Here is a 15,082-nt window from a genome sequence, read left to right as displayed (position 1 = left end):
ACAGAGGAATACCATTAAGTAAAGAACACACATCTCAAAGAACGTGTGTAAGTGTGTAGAGACAAAAATGACACAGCTACAGGGGGACCTTAACACCTGACATCTGGATGTGGATAAACACACACACACACACACACACACACACACACACACACACACGCACACACACACGCACACACACACGCACACACACACGCACACACACACACACACACACACACACAATTAAGGTACCAGGAAGCATCCCTCTTATTCATCCTCTCTCAACACAGTGTAGTGAATGCTCAGCCCCCTACATCTTGAATAGATGGGCCTATAAAGGCAGGCAATAAACTATGAAGCCTAAGATACATCGGTGATTAATTTACTGCTCCTCGACTCCGCGTCTGTGCCTTGGAAGGCAGCCCAGACCAGAGGAAATGTTGGGTTTCTGGCAGTCTCGTTTGAAATGGGTTCAGACAGCCTAAAGCTGCCCAAAATGTGTGTTCCACTTTTGCGATCTCCCCTGCACCTCGCCTATATCTCCAGAGAATTCTTTCTCTCTGATTGGTGCTCCATCTGGTAAGGTTTCCCGGAAAACAAATAGAAAACAGAATTGTTGAGGATTTCATTGGCCACAGCGGGAGGACAAAAAAATAGTCTGCGGATAAACAACAGACTATAGGATTTTTTTACAAAATGTGCATACCGGTACTCAAATATCAATTTTGCTCTCTGATTTTCCCTCCAGATTTTTCCAACCGATTTTGGACCATGTTCAGGAAAATATTACAGTAAGAACCTTCAGATCATTATTCATAGATCTTTAAGACAAAAGGTTTAATTCTACTGTGGGGGCACAGAGCACACCTGCTTAACCTGAAACCAGACCGGCATGTTACACTGTATGATTCAGGAAAACACATCTTGTGACTTCAGTTACCTCAGACTATGTCATAAATATAAAAACCCTAGCAAATGGTTACAACAGAGGTCAGTGTGGAAGGCTGTAAATAAGAGCATAAAAGATGTCTATATTCAGTAGCCTTTTTAATGACTAAGTGGCAGGAATGGTAAAATACGTGATGAGGTGAGGGTGGCAAGCACCGAAAAAAGCACAACTATAAAAGTTACCGATCAGAAACAATGGGCCCGAACCATTAGCTTTTGTAAGAAAAAAAATTAATCGAGTGAAACGCTTCAGACACTGAAGAGTGAAAATGTGCTGTAATGGAGTTCCAAAAAATCACTTGAACTCCCCACTCAGCTATTTCATGCCCCCTGCAATGACATTTCCGCCGACTGGATATGCACTATAGGCAATACGTGACCTCATTTGGTTTTAATCAAGCGATATGTCCGCCTGTTCAAATAAGCTTTCTTTCTCCCGCCCATTAATCACTGGGGCTAACACGGAGAGACTTCCCAAGTGCCAACAAATCATTCGAAAGAGACATTCATTTTCAAAGGGATGGTCACAACTCATTTATCCCTTGAAATCTCTACCTGCATCCTGCACATGATGTTTTCATTAGGGGGGCACCAATTTATGGACTTGCCTCCGCGGCTGTCCACAGGTCTACCCCCTTTAACGTGAGGAGGCCTACTTCCTGTTGTCATGGCAACTGAATTCCACAGTTCAGAGGTACAAAAAATATATTCTCCAAAAAATTCAGCGGTGCTGTCGTAGATTTTGAATAGCTGTGCTGGCTTTCCTCGAAAAAAAAAAAAAAGGTCCCAGCCACTTATTATGCAACCAGATGGCTCTTGACATGTGAAACAAAGTGTTTCTTGCAGCATGCCAGCTATGTGCAAAACAGCTCTGGAAGTCTGATGACAGTGGCAAATGTCAGAGGCCAGAGAGAAGCGAAAGAAAACCTACTGCTTCATTAAAAGGAAAGAGAAAGACATTTTTGAGAAAGAAATTTGTGCGCATGGTAATTATACTGCATATACCGTGAACACATTCGTCAATACAGTGTTCTTTTATATACAGACACAGCAGAACAGCTGAAATTGGCTCTGAGTGGTATAACACAGTTGACCCACAATCCACAGGAGAATGTTGGGAAATAACAAGCTCATTATTTTTATGATGCTACATCTAGAGAATCTCAATTCCACCGTCTCTTAGTTGTGAGGACACCCAGCGACTGTGCTTTGACAACCCAGGGGTTCTGTCAAAAGCACCTGACAGTAATGGAGGTATGGATCATCCTCGTTTGTAAACCAAGGAAATGTCAGTCACTACATAAACTACACATGCTTTTTAATATCACCATGTCCATAAAAAAATGGCTGGCACTGTACACCTGTATTTTAGAGGCCTTATTTTACTATATCAAAAGTAAGCACTATGTCATACACTGATTATGCTACACTGATACTCCCTATACATGTATATTCCTGCTCCTATAAACAATCTACATAATCTGTCATCTTGATTACTACTATACAGTGAATGTATAGTAACACTTCAAGGATGCCTATCAAAAGTGTGATGACATTTTGTAAAAAAATCATATTCACATTCAAATTCAAAATTCACAGTGTGAATTAATTTAGCAGTAAAAGTGAAATTTAAATTGGAGCAAGTGCTATCCTTTGAAGCCGAATAGTCAGTCATGGAGGGGAATAGTAGCGGGGGGGGGGGTTAGGCAAAACGTGAGTCATCCTCCTTCTCTCCCTGGGGAGTGGAAATGTAATCTAACTGAGCCCAGGGCTTCCAATTCCCCTCCGGAGGAGTCGACTGGATTCATTAAGAGCCTGGCTGCTGTCCAGCTCTTTTAACACAAGCAGAGTTTTTTTTATTTTTTTATTGCATGTCTGTAGAAAATAAATCAAAACGTGTGAATAATATATCTCTAAGAAAACCACTGGCAGGAGAAAGCGAAATGGGAGGAAAAAGAAGTTGGTGAATTATAGTTGTCTCCATCCATGCATTACATTTTCCTCTGCCAGATGTACTGACTGAAAATACAGGCAGTACAAAAAAAGTGCATTTGTTCAGAGTATTTTGAAAAAGAACGCAGGGCTTCACATCAACAGAAACAGCTGCAATTTGATTAAACAGTCACAACGTTCCAAGCTGTAAGGTGAGATTTGCTTCAGATGGTATTCCAATCATTATACATTTACACAACAATTCTTTACCTTGCATGGGGGATTCGCACCAGATTTTAAAAATGCACTTTCTTTTCCTTTCATGCACATATCTTTTTTTCTTTCTTTTTTTTAATGTAAAATGATAACACAACAGGGAGAGGTACTATGGCAACATGTCATAGAAGTCAAATGGTATTAAATATTCCCAGTTCTCTAAGGAGACAAAAACATCTCTAAGGCTTGCAGAATGTCAGCTTAAAGGATGTCGGAGCAGAATACTGCTACGCTATATCTATGACTACAAAACATGAGTTCATGTTGTAGATGACATAAGACCTGATCATCATAAATCATTATGTGAACAGGGATTCACACCCACTAAATTGAAGATACACTGCCCGTTAAAGCACCACAGTGATCGAATAGCACATTTGCAGACAAAACATGTATGGATTTTCATTGACTGAGTATGTATCTTACCTACTAATGCAGGATTTGACCCATGGAACAGCTGCTTGGTCCCCTCCTGTCGTGGATTCTGGAATGACACCGAGCTTCCCTCTCTGTAGGTCCTGTAGCCAGGAAGGCTGTGCCTCTGGCTCCGCAAGCCTGCCGCCTCATCATAGCCGCGCTGCTGTGCGAACAGGTCTAGTGACCTGTCCTGACCGGCCCGGGAGCACTCGAGCGGCTGCCGGCCACACACGTTGCGGAAGCTGTCGGCCGCTTCCCCTCCTCGGACACGCTTGCAGTGCTGTGCGTCAGACAAGGATAGCGTAGACAGCGGGTCCACCTCGAAAAAGTTCCTGGGTTTTCTTGTCAGGGTGTCTGTGCTTTGCTGGCTCCTCTGTTTCTCCTTCAGCTTGGCCAAAGACGAGTCCTTCTCCATCCTCTCGTTCAGGAGGTTACGAAAGGCGGGATTGTTGGTTCCGCTGAACAGTCCGCCCAGGTCATCCGTTTCTGAGACAGAGTACTGGTCATCCTTGTGTTTGTGTTTGTGCTTGTGTTTGCGTTTGTGGAGACAGACACTTGCCAAGTTGCTGTTTCCACCTTTGAGAGACACATATGCAGGCTGCGTGTCGCCCATTCCCTTTGAGGACACGGTGTGGGGCATGCTTTTTGCTCTATGCCTGGTTACAGTCGCAAGTTTGGGGTAAGTACCAGAATGAAACTTGGGAGGAGGGATCTGTGGCCTCATGAAAGGGGATGCTGCTGCCCCCAATCCATGAGGTAAATAAAATGGAGGGGCATATTGGCCATAATAGCCCATATTCATCATACTAGTAGCAAGAGGCATGGATGTGTAAGGCATTGCGTATGGTGCATAGTAATTGCCACCAGGCATTGGGTAGCCAAACCCTTGAATGAAAGGCATCCGCATCATTGGCTCATTGGATTTGGCTGGTCTGCCACGCCGCTTCTTTGATTTCTCTGAATTTCTGCGAAGATAGTGCACAGGATCGTAAGGAAGGTATGGCATAGGATAATAGTGGTCAAAGTTGACTCGAAAGATGCTGGGATAGGAATTTTCTCGATAAAAATTGTAGCTGCGGTGGGAAATTCTGAAGACCTGGAACTTGCTGATCAGCTCCTCCAGGCTGGCCAGGAACTGCAGGTCATCCCCTCTCTGAAGGCCCTTGCGCTTTCGTCGGTGCTTCTGCTTCTTCATGCTTTCCTGTGCGAGAAATTTCTCCACAGCAGCCGCCGATATGCGTTTCGGGTAGTGCCCTCCCGTCACTTTGCCAGAGGCGTCAAGTGCAACTCCTTCTGCAGCTTCAAAGCTGCAAAAGTCAAAAGAATACCTCCTACGAGATGCTGGCCCTTTCTCAGCTTGATCCGATGTGCTGTTGTTGTCAGTGCCAATGCCACTGTCGCTTGGGATTGTCTCTTCACTGTGGGATTCGCTGATGGGGGACAAGGTGACCTCTTTGATTGACGCCACCTCTGAAAGGTGTGACGGCGAGTTTGCCATAAGTCTTGGGGGAGAAAGCTTCCAGTTACTGCTAAGCAATCCTCTGGGGGCTTTTGTAGGCAAAGCACTGATAGGCTGTAGATTTGGCATGGTCTTCAGGTCTTGCTGGTTGGATTCGTGGGTGGCAGGATACATCAACCCACCCGCTCCTGGAGACAGTGGCAGCATGACCCTTGGAGAAGGCATCCCGGTTGCTGTCGATGGATTAGAAGGCACTACAAGGTTCTCAAACTGGCTAGAAACAGGCATAGAGTGCTTATCTTTGTGCTCATCTTGCTGAGCCTGTAGATCAACTCTGGGCTTTCTTCCCCTTTTCTTGCCAATATAAATAGTTCCTCGCTTACTCACGTTGATTTGTTTGCCAAGACGAGCCTCGATTGTCGATGCCATTGTTGACACGGCACTTGAAGCAGGAGCATTAGACTTAAGGGCGAGATTGCTAGTGCTTGCGCCTGACAAAAGTTCATTTAGTATGCTTTGCATCTTAACTAATTTCATCTTTTTGACTGACTTCTTTTTAAAGACACCAAGGTGACTGGTTTTGTTGAGTTTCAATTGATGGGGAGGAGAGGGGTTGTTTAAGGCCAGTTTCACTAGATCTGACAAATCGTGGGTCCTCTTTCTTTTCTTTGCACCCAGTGTGTCCTGGGTTATTGGACTTACTGGACTTGTAGCAGTTCCTTCATGAATGGTCTCAACAGTAAGCAGTGGTTGTTTCTTGGGTCGCCCCCGCTTCCTCTTCACAGGGGTGATGACGGTCAAACTGTCTGTGTTGGTGTAGAGGGGGCTTGCTGGTGTAATGGGATAGGCTGAGGGGGGATCCTCAATGGATAAAATAGGACACATTTCTTTCTGAGGATTTGGGCTATTTAAATATGACCACCTGTCCTTCACTTTGGACTGCCGTCTGTCAGTTTGTTTGCTTGAGTCAAGCATTGCTCTTGGTCTGCCAACTGGGTTTCTTCTCTGCCTGCTCGGACTACTGTCTACATTACAAACATTTACTGTCGTATCTGTCTCTATTCTGACAGGACTCCTCTCCATTTGTTTTTCTTTAAACAATTCCTTTAATTCCTGGCTGGCTTGATCAGGTTTACTGTTCCTGTCAGGAACCTGCATCATTGGTGCATCATCCAAGGAGATCTCATCCTCTTGGACTCTGCGATTCTTCCGCTTCCTGCCTTTTGATTCCTCCATGAGCTGAGGGACAGAGCTATGCAACCTCTTGGTCTCATCCTCCATCTTCTTACTCCCACTATCTGCTTCGACACTCTGCATCTCAGCTTTCTCCGGTCCACACAAGTGCCTCTCTTTAACATTGTCTTGACCAGGAAATTCTGTGCCCTTCTCAACCTTCTTAGACCACAGCAGATCTGAACTGTGGCTACCACCCAGGGTTCTCATTGAGTCTTTTCTACCATACTTCCTCTTGATATTTCCAAACACCTGCTCTGTGACACCTTGTAAGCCCCTTTCTTTGCTCAAAGAGGAATGCAACAAAATATTCGAGTCTGAGGCCGTGGCCATTGATACATTTTCTGTTGATGATATCTGTGGATCTGCAAACTGGAAAGACATTCCAGTGCCGCAATAGGACAAAGGCGAACCCTCCACAACTTTCTTTGCTTGCATCTTGCTCGAGTGGGTGATGTTCGATTCAGACTGTGGGCTCTTGCTATTGCATGTGAATTCTGTTTTTGACTCTATTATGTTTCCATGAGATAATGCCTCTGGTGCTGGTGGTTTTGTCCAGTCCACTTGGTGCATGTCATTGTTTTTCCGCTCATGCTTTGGTTTCATGGGCTCTCCAAGGACATCAAGCATCTCTTTGTCACTTTGATCGGTGTGTTTGAATAGCCTTTCATAAGTCTGTGAAAAGAAGAGAAAACAAGAGGTCAAGGACGTTATGTATACATACATACTGTACATATATACATGCATGTATTACAATAATAAACAACATGAGGATACAACGTGCGCGTTGTAAAGCTCCCATGTTTTCCGACAGGGCAGGAAGATGATGTGGTACAACCTCAGCTTTGTAATTCAAAAAGTCAACCCTAACATTGCCCTAACATCTTTGTGAGGTTTCCTGTGAACATTCTTCTGTACTCGGATTCAAAATAAAATCCTTCATACACAAGCATAAGAACATGCAAGCAGTGGTGCTATAATCCTATTAAGATGTATGATTTCAAAGTGAACCAAACAGCAATGCATCACAACGAATTGATATCCTTCGCTGATTTTCCTCCAATAAAATGCCGTATACTCTGAGACTATGAGCCTGCCTGCACTTCCTCTGCTCTCCTCTTCATCTGTAATCAGTGAGGGACAATTCATTAAACCTCCCTGCAAGGCGAGCAGCAGCAGGATGCTTTATCTGTGGTGCACAGCCAATGCAGTCACACTTGGTTATTAAGAAGAATATATACATACTGTATGTGTGTGTGTGTGTGTGTGTGTGTGTGTGTGTGTGTGTGTGTGCGTGTGTGTGCGTGTGTGTGTGCGTGTGTGTGTGTATACATTCCCACATGGTAAGAGGAGAGCTAGGGAAAGCAGAGGAGAGATAATAATATTGACTTGCACGTTTTATTCTGTGGGTTCTTATCGATGCACAGGCAGCATGAATATTTAAATGTTTGTCATGCCAATTGAGCTTTTAGAATTTCAGCATTTGAAGGGAGATATGTAGTTAGAGGAAGAGGGAGAGAGAGAGAGAGACAAGATAGAGAGAGAGAAAGAGCGACAAAGAATGATGGAAGGAGAGTGCAAGACAGGGGTAGAGAGAAAGAAAGAGTGGATAGCAGGAAGGGAGGACTGAGGTCTGCCAGAGTCATCCTACATCCTAATCCTCTCTGATATCATTCAATCAGAGGCTTTTAATTGAAAAGAAACACAGTCAAGAGATGCATTGGGGGAGATATTCCCTCTGCCAGGCATGGTCTTTGAATTTTACCCCTTCTGTGAGAAAGTGCATCACCTTTCGGATCCTTAATCCTGTAATCCCCTGTGGAATTTGCAGTCTTCCTGAGCTCAAAGGATACAGTCTCAAATGCAGTGTGCCAAGTCTCCTAGTCACTCTTTAATTTGGCTAAATGGCATTATATTCCCTACTGTCTCCAAAACAATATCCCAGCGATTGCATAACCTCTGCGCTGAGCATGTCAGTGCCATTATACAAACACACACAACCAAAGGGATTAGTGTGATAGATGAATTACAGTGCTGTGAACAAGAATTCTGAACTGCTTTTTAAAATTCTCATTGACTGCCAAAACAGATACAGTCATGAAATTGGTAACCTCGGTCAGAAAATACAAATATCCTCAGAAGTCAACACGCGGTCTACTTTTAAATCAGACACTGCAATAATGGCGGGGGAGAAAGGCTACAGCTGTGGACATCACCTTCGCACCCTCCATTTCCGAGACATAAATAGTACACATTTTGGCTCTGAAACTGCTACCGTGAATGAAGCGGGTGAGGTCTTCTCAAACACTAAATATTATGTTGCTGTGGTGCAGTCACTAAGCAGCCTAATAAAAAATCTCTGCAGTCATAAATGAGTGATGTCTGCCTTTAATGAGTGCTGCTTATCTGCTGAGAACAGAGTCTGCTTTTTTGGCAGCGGCTACTGGGCAGTTGGCTCACCAGCCCCAAATCCTGGTGGGTTCAAATCTTCTCGAATCCCAGATTCAGCGGGCGTAGCGTTGGCCTCAGCATTTGCAGATAAACGGGCAGCGGAACCACAGGCAGAGTCACTCAAATGATAATAAGCCTGGTTTGGCATGCAGCTGAGTCTCTCTGTTTCCAATTCTTTTTTTCCCCCCTTTTTTCGATGGGGGTGGGGGGGGGAGTGGATGGGCTATGTTTGGTTTTATTGTTCTCACAGTTCTCAAAGCCATACTATGTTTTGATGGACTCCATTTTATGTGGCGAGCAAGGAGTGCTCTTGGAGCTGCTTGTCGTCGGACATATGCTGAGCCAAACATCCCCCTCGCCTGTACCTGATCTCTGCCAGATCACACAGCGGCCCTCCTGTCAATCCTCCCGGGCTTGTTTCAAGAGGAACGCCGACAGTAGAGTGATGTGTTTTGCGGTTAAGTCAGGTTTCATGATATGTGATGTCTCACAACAGTGCTGTCATGCATATCCACGGACTTCTTATACCATTTGGGGATGCTAAACAAGTGTTTTGCATTAGATAGAATGTGTCCTTGGCATGACATGCTAGAGCCCATATTTTTTGTATTTATGGCAGGCCACACACTCGTACGCTTTCTCGCAGCGGTCCACGGTTTAGACACGAGAGGGTCCGTCTAATGAAAGCATTAATCATAACCATATCCCACTCGGCAAGGACCAGAGAGAAAATTACTATTAAAAGCAAAGTAGATGACTGTCCCCTGAATCATGGACCCCCTCTACCAAAACAGACCCTTTGACATGTGAAAATGGGCATTGTTTCATACGTAATGGATCAGACAAAAAATCCATTAGCCTCGTCTGGTGTCGCGCATTTCTCTGCTCTTGGGCATCTGCTCCCCCTTCAAAAGGGTTCCTTTCCACTGATAAGCATGCTTCATAACCCTGGCGCTAATTGGTCAAATTACAGCGTTTGTATCGCCGGTCTCTGGTAACAGAGTCTGAGATGCTCTTTTGGAGGACACCTCCGCCAGCTTTTTTTTTTTGTTAGACAGCTCCCAGTGTCCTGCTGGCCCGGGGGTAAGACGACACTCAGGCAAAGACGACGTGGGGAAGGATAGGGTGTCATCTACATGAAATGGATACACCATCTCCGATTACATGTAGCGCTTCTTCGCTCATGTCAGGACAGACAAAAACACATTATAGGGGCTAAGTGACTATATACGACTAAAAAAGGTTGTGTAAATTGAGATTGGTATAAATGAAACTAAGAGCTATTACAACATTTATTTAAAAAAAAGAATAATAGATCTCTAAACATATTAAGGGAAAAAAAGAGGTTCCCTGAGTTATTATAAGACATAGACTCCATTCACAGAACTGTTGTGTAATAAGACCCGTGGTTGTGTTTCAGTTAAGAGCTTTGATCCCCTTGTTCTTGCTGTTTTCTTAATCCTCTCAATCCCTAGACAGCAGTAACTGAGGTATTGCCTTTTTCCTGCCATCAAGATAATGACACTGTGTTCAGTCCGTCTGCCTTGTCAATCTGTTTATATACCCACTCTGTCATGTCGTACACAAACAGGTTCAGAAGATGGCAGAGGTACCATCATGCTCTGGGGGTTTGGGAGGAGCTCTGAGGGCAAAGAGGATTGCTGAACCAAAACTCATGTTCCGTGCTGCTTACATGAAATAATGGATGCCCATCTTTCTCAGCTTCCAGAATCTCATTACAACGGTTATTTGTGTTTCATAAACTTCAAGGACATCCTCTCTCTTATACTCTTTCCATATGGGTCAAGAAATGCAATCGATTAAACAGATTTCATTTAAAAGGTTTCTAAGGTTTCCTTGTAAAGATGGTGAGATAGCTCATAGCTGTGACATATGCAAGCAGTTACAGCATTGTTTGGGGTGTGTGTGTGTGTGTGTGTGTGTGTGTGTGTGTGTGTGTGTGTGTGTGTGTGTGTGTGTGTGTGTGTGTGTGTGTGTGTGTGTGTGGGTGGGGGGGTGGGTGGGGGGGGGGGGTGTTACGAAAGTCATACTGTTGTGTTCGTACATCTGAAGACAAAAGCACCGAATTAACACTGCAAGGCAAAGAAACTCCAGCAAGATATCTCAACTTGCAATGTGTTATTTGCAAATTAAAGCCTGACAAATGGGCTGCATGTAGTACCGTAATTTCCCAACTATTAATCGAGGATTGTACATTGATTTTGCCCAATGTCTTCAGCTATGAGGTTAATATACAGGGGTAGCTAATATGATATCAATATGCTGTTGCTTTTTTAACTTGCATAAAACGCTGTCCTGCGGTTTAAACCCAATGCGGCTAATGCACAGGAAATTATTGCAATACAACTGCTAAAAAAATCAAAGCCACTAAGTACCACACCGAACTCAAAGGCTGGCTTTTTTATTATTGGATCTAATCATCACAAGCATGAAAACAATAAAGATGCCCTCTTAGGCAGCTATCTATCTCTTCCTAATCATCAGTCTGATTGATTCAAGGAGGGTCAACCACAAATAAAGCTTCATTATTCACTGACAGCACCCCTGTCTAAACACTTAATTCAGGTTTTAATAGTATTAGCCTCCATAATTATGCCAATTTGCTTTAAAATTCCATTCACGCTGTGCATTCGTTGCCGTTCGCACTGATTAATTATGTTCGGTCCCACTAGGCCCTCTAAACTCATCCATCCTTTTGAACTAAATGATTAACAGACTGTACACTGGAAGCCAGTTATGAGTGCCAGCACTGATGTGTCGCTCGGGCGAACCACAGAGTCACCAAAGGGCTTTGAAGCCGAGATAATAAAGGAAGACGTGGTGACCACCCCCTTTTCCTGTACACCTTCTTCATTAAATCACACTGCGTAAATGTTTGCCGGGTGGCTGCCTTCCCCTTCTTTGTAACAGTCGGCGCTTGTCACAATATGTCTGCGCGCGTGAGGACTTTTCCTGAAATGCGCGGAACATCTGGATGTTGGCTGTTAAAAACAAAATGGTGGGGTGGGCTGGAGGGTGGAGGGAGGGTTTGGGTGGGGCGGGGTGGTGTGGTGTGGTGGTGTGCAGGAAAGAAAGCTCACATCCTACCGAAACCGCTTCAGCCAATGTCAAGCTGAGGAAACGTAGAGCCTAAAACTCCTCCAACAATGCATCTGGCACAAACAAAATGGAGCACCCAATTTGTTACATGGAGGCTGCAGGAGTACGTGCAGGGATAATAAAACATCTGTGTCTACGCCTCCCTCCCCTCCCCTACCCCCTACCCCATACCCCACCCCATCCCGAATGAGGAAAACAACACACACACACAGACACAGGCACACAGACACACACACACACACACACACACACACACACACGCAAACCAGCTTCCCTGTACCACCCCTTCCAAGGATGAGGTGCTGCACAGCATTCACAGTGGAGAAAAAGGACATTCGCTCCACATTTAAAGGAGTGACTCCCTCTTCACCCCCACAAACACACACTCCCCCACCACACTCATACACACACACACTCCCCCGCCACACACACATATATTCACACACACACACACCCAAAACGTCCCCTCCCAGCCCACCCCTTTGCTATTTGCACCAGTTGGCTCATCTGTCTGAGGAATAGCATGCAGCATTATTGTGTATTTGCACTACCGGCAATTCGTGCGAGCTCCAAGGAACTGCACGGGGCTCTAAAGCAGAGGTGGCGAAACTGGCACGCTGGCACGGCCGTCTCTCGTGCCACACAGAGCAAAAGAAGTGGCATCTCCACAGGCCCCGAAGCCCAGGATTAGTGAGAGGGACAGCCCTGTGGTTTGCGCCACATTTGTTATTATTTTCCTCATGAAAATATTAAAATAAACAAAACCCTTTCTCTCTGCGGGGGGTGGACAGGAGATGTGGGTCTGACTTCAGAAGTACAGTATAAAGCTCGCTGCAATTACAACATTCAGACAGAAGTTACCTGTCATTTTCTACCTCCTCCACTGTATCTCTTTTTAAAGTCCCTGTCTTTCCGAAGGAATCTGCATGTATTTCAAATGCCTAAGACAAATTAAGATACTGATCTACAGTATGAATAGACAAGACAGGGGAATTAATTTGGTTTAACAAACAAGCAACCTAAAGTTATCTTCCCATCGCTGCTTCAATGTGGTCTGGACACCATCCATTGAATTCCTTGGGTTTGTGGTGTCAAAAATCTAAATAAACCAGATCAGCCTTTAGCCAGTCATGATCAACACAACTGTTTTCCAAATAAGCATGAACACAGCAATCCTACTGAAAGCATATCACCTTTTTGACTACAGTCAACAAAACAAACTTGGAGCACCAGAAACGTCAGCTAGGGGCTCCAAGAGTCTAAACCTGGGAACACTGAGCTGAAAACGCCCTCTGCCCCCCCGCCCTCCCCCCGGGTGGGCTAACGATCTATCTTATGTATCAAACTTTTGATTAGCACGTCTTTAGAGCTTTCCCTGGTCTACCACTGGGCCATACACTTTGCCCCTGAAGGTGCAAGATTTTACGGCTGTGATGCGGATTAGTGTGATTAACACAAACCTGCACTAATCACAACAGTCAGCAGGGGTCATTAGCCTCAGCCGAGCAGCAAGCCGAAAAAAAAAAAAAAGAAATTCTGAAAACGTTCCGTGCAAGCTGCCAGACTTGTCCCGTCGGCACACTGAGTACTCTTGTGGTGGTTGTGAGTTGAAGGGGGATAGTGGGGTAGGGGGTAGAGGGGTGGTGGTGGTGGTGGTGGTGGGAGGGGGGGGGGGAGAAAAAGTCATACTTGGCCTGCCTGTAATCAGAGCTTTCAGAGCGTTAGGTCACGGATAGAGGAAGAAACTATCAGAGAGGTACTGTAATGGAAAACAAGTAGCTCTCCCTCCCTCAGGACATAACTGAGGGAGGGATGGAGGGGGGGGGGGGTAATGAAAGAATGGCCCGTCTTCATATTTCCTAAACACGCAGAGTGGGGGGCAGTTGTGTGAGGCAGGGGATGGGTGGGACGTGGGGGGAGGGGGGGGGGGGGAGTGGTGGTGGGGCAAATATTTCACATGACTCTTACTCACAGTCTGTTTTTCCATCTTAATTACTGCACATCAACGGCAGAATTCCCTGGACCGCTCGCGCGAGCGAGGAGGAAGTCAGAGGTGACCTTTGTAGTGGTGCATTTGATATTTAAAGCTCCTGGAGGAGGGCAGACTGTCACACGGTCCCCCCCCCCACCCCACCACCCCCCTACCCCCCTGACCTTCTGCGCTAACACAGCCTGACCTTTTACTTCTACATAATTTGTGTTAGTGCTCTTGCATAATGCAGCGTCTAACTGTATGACACACTGCGGCACTGACCCAAACAAAGGGCTATTGTGCCGCCGCAGAAATAAAAAAAAACTCTCTGCCCCATGCGGCGAAGGGGAGAGAGAACCCCAACAGTGATTCCTAACCCTTGGGGAGGGAAATGAAAACCAAGTGGACAGCTTCACGGATGTTTCCCAATTAATTCAGAAAAAGGGAGAGGTTTTTTTTTTCTTTTTTTTTCTGTCACGCGTGTGCCGGTCATACATCGAGGAGCACACGCTTTTTGTCAGATAGAGGGGCTGAGGCTGTGGCGGGTCTGGTCCAGATTCCAGCCAGATGTGGGCCGGGTCTCTGCCCCAGTACGCTGCTGTGGGACACGGTGACCTGTTCTGCCCTGTCTGGGAGAGCAGCAGCAGCACATGTGTGTGTGTGTGGGGAGGGGGGGAGACCCGGCCGCAAGAAGACCCCACACAAGTCGCAGCTAGGGTGATAGGAAAGGGGATTTCCTCCCAGGCCACAGACCGTCAGGCCATCCTGTCTACCGCAGGACTCCTGCCACCCCAACACCCCTCCACCCCCCCAACAAGCCACCCCCCCCAGCCTCAAGCCGTCTGCATTCACTTTCCCTTTCACCTGCTGGAGCAGACACTGCCAGCCTTATTCCACACACACACACACACATAAACACACACACACCTACCCTCTCACTCCATAACCCCCCCCCCCCATCAGGGCAGGGGCCAGGGGCCAGGTTAAACACACCAGCCTGGACACAATACCCAAAGTCCCCGCGGTAAACACTGGAGGCTATCATGTCACTGGTCCTGATCCCCCACACTCAAGAGGTGCGAGTCCATGAACAAGCAAGATAACAGGCCTCTCTGTCCGTGTCAAGCCACTGGTCGTGTTTATAAAACTAACAATGAAAATGAGAGTCGCGTCGCCCAGGGACATCGGGTTATTTAAATGGAACCGCAATAGATTTAAGGGGGTTTGTCTCCTGGTAGGGGAGAGGTAGCGCCATGGTGCAGCAGAGTCTGTGATGTCTAGTTGCGTTTTAT

General features: G+C 45.8%; 1 protein-coding gene across 2 annotated transcripts in view; it reads right to left on the bottom strand.

The window, feature by feature from the left end:
- The window catches only part of setbp1 (SET binding protein 1), a 47,113-nt gene that overhangs the window by 5,333 nt on the left and 26,698 nt on the right, over positions 1-15,082 (bottom strand). The window contains exon 3 of one of the 2 annotated variants that reach the window (XM_062542910.1): positions 3,565-6,922. In XM_062542910.1, the coding sequence (XP_062398894.1) occupies positions 3,565-6,922 (3,358 nt within the window). The remainder of the gene's footprint in view (positions 1-3,564; positions 6,923-15,082) is intronic. The other variant, XM_062542911.1, reaches the window with a different exon arrangement.

The sequence above is a fragment of the Sardina pilchardus genome, chromosome 8, assembly GCF_963854185.1.
Source record: "Sardina pilchardus chromosome 8, fSarPil1.1, whole genome shotgun sequence".
Classification (NCBI taxonomy): Eukaryota; Metazoa; Chordata; class Actinopteri; order Clupeiformes; family Clupeidae; genus Sardina; species Sardina pilchardus.
Note: the sequence above shows the minus strand (reverse complement) of the source record. Positions and strands in the feature narration are given on the sequence as shown.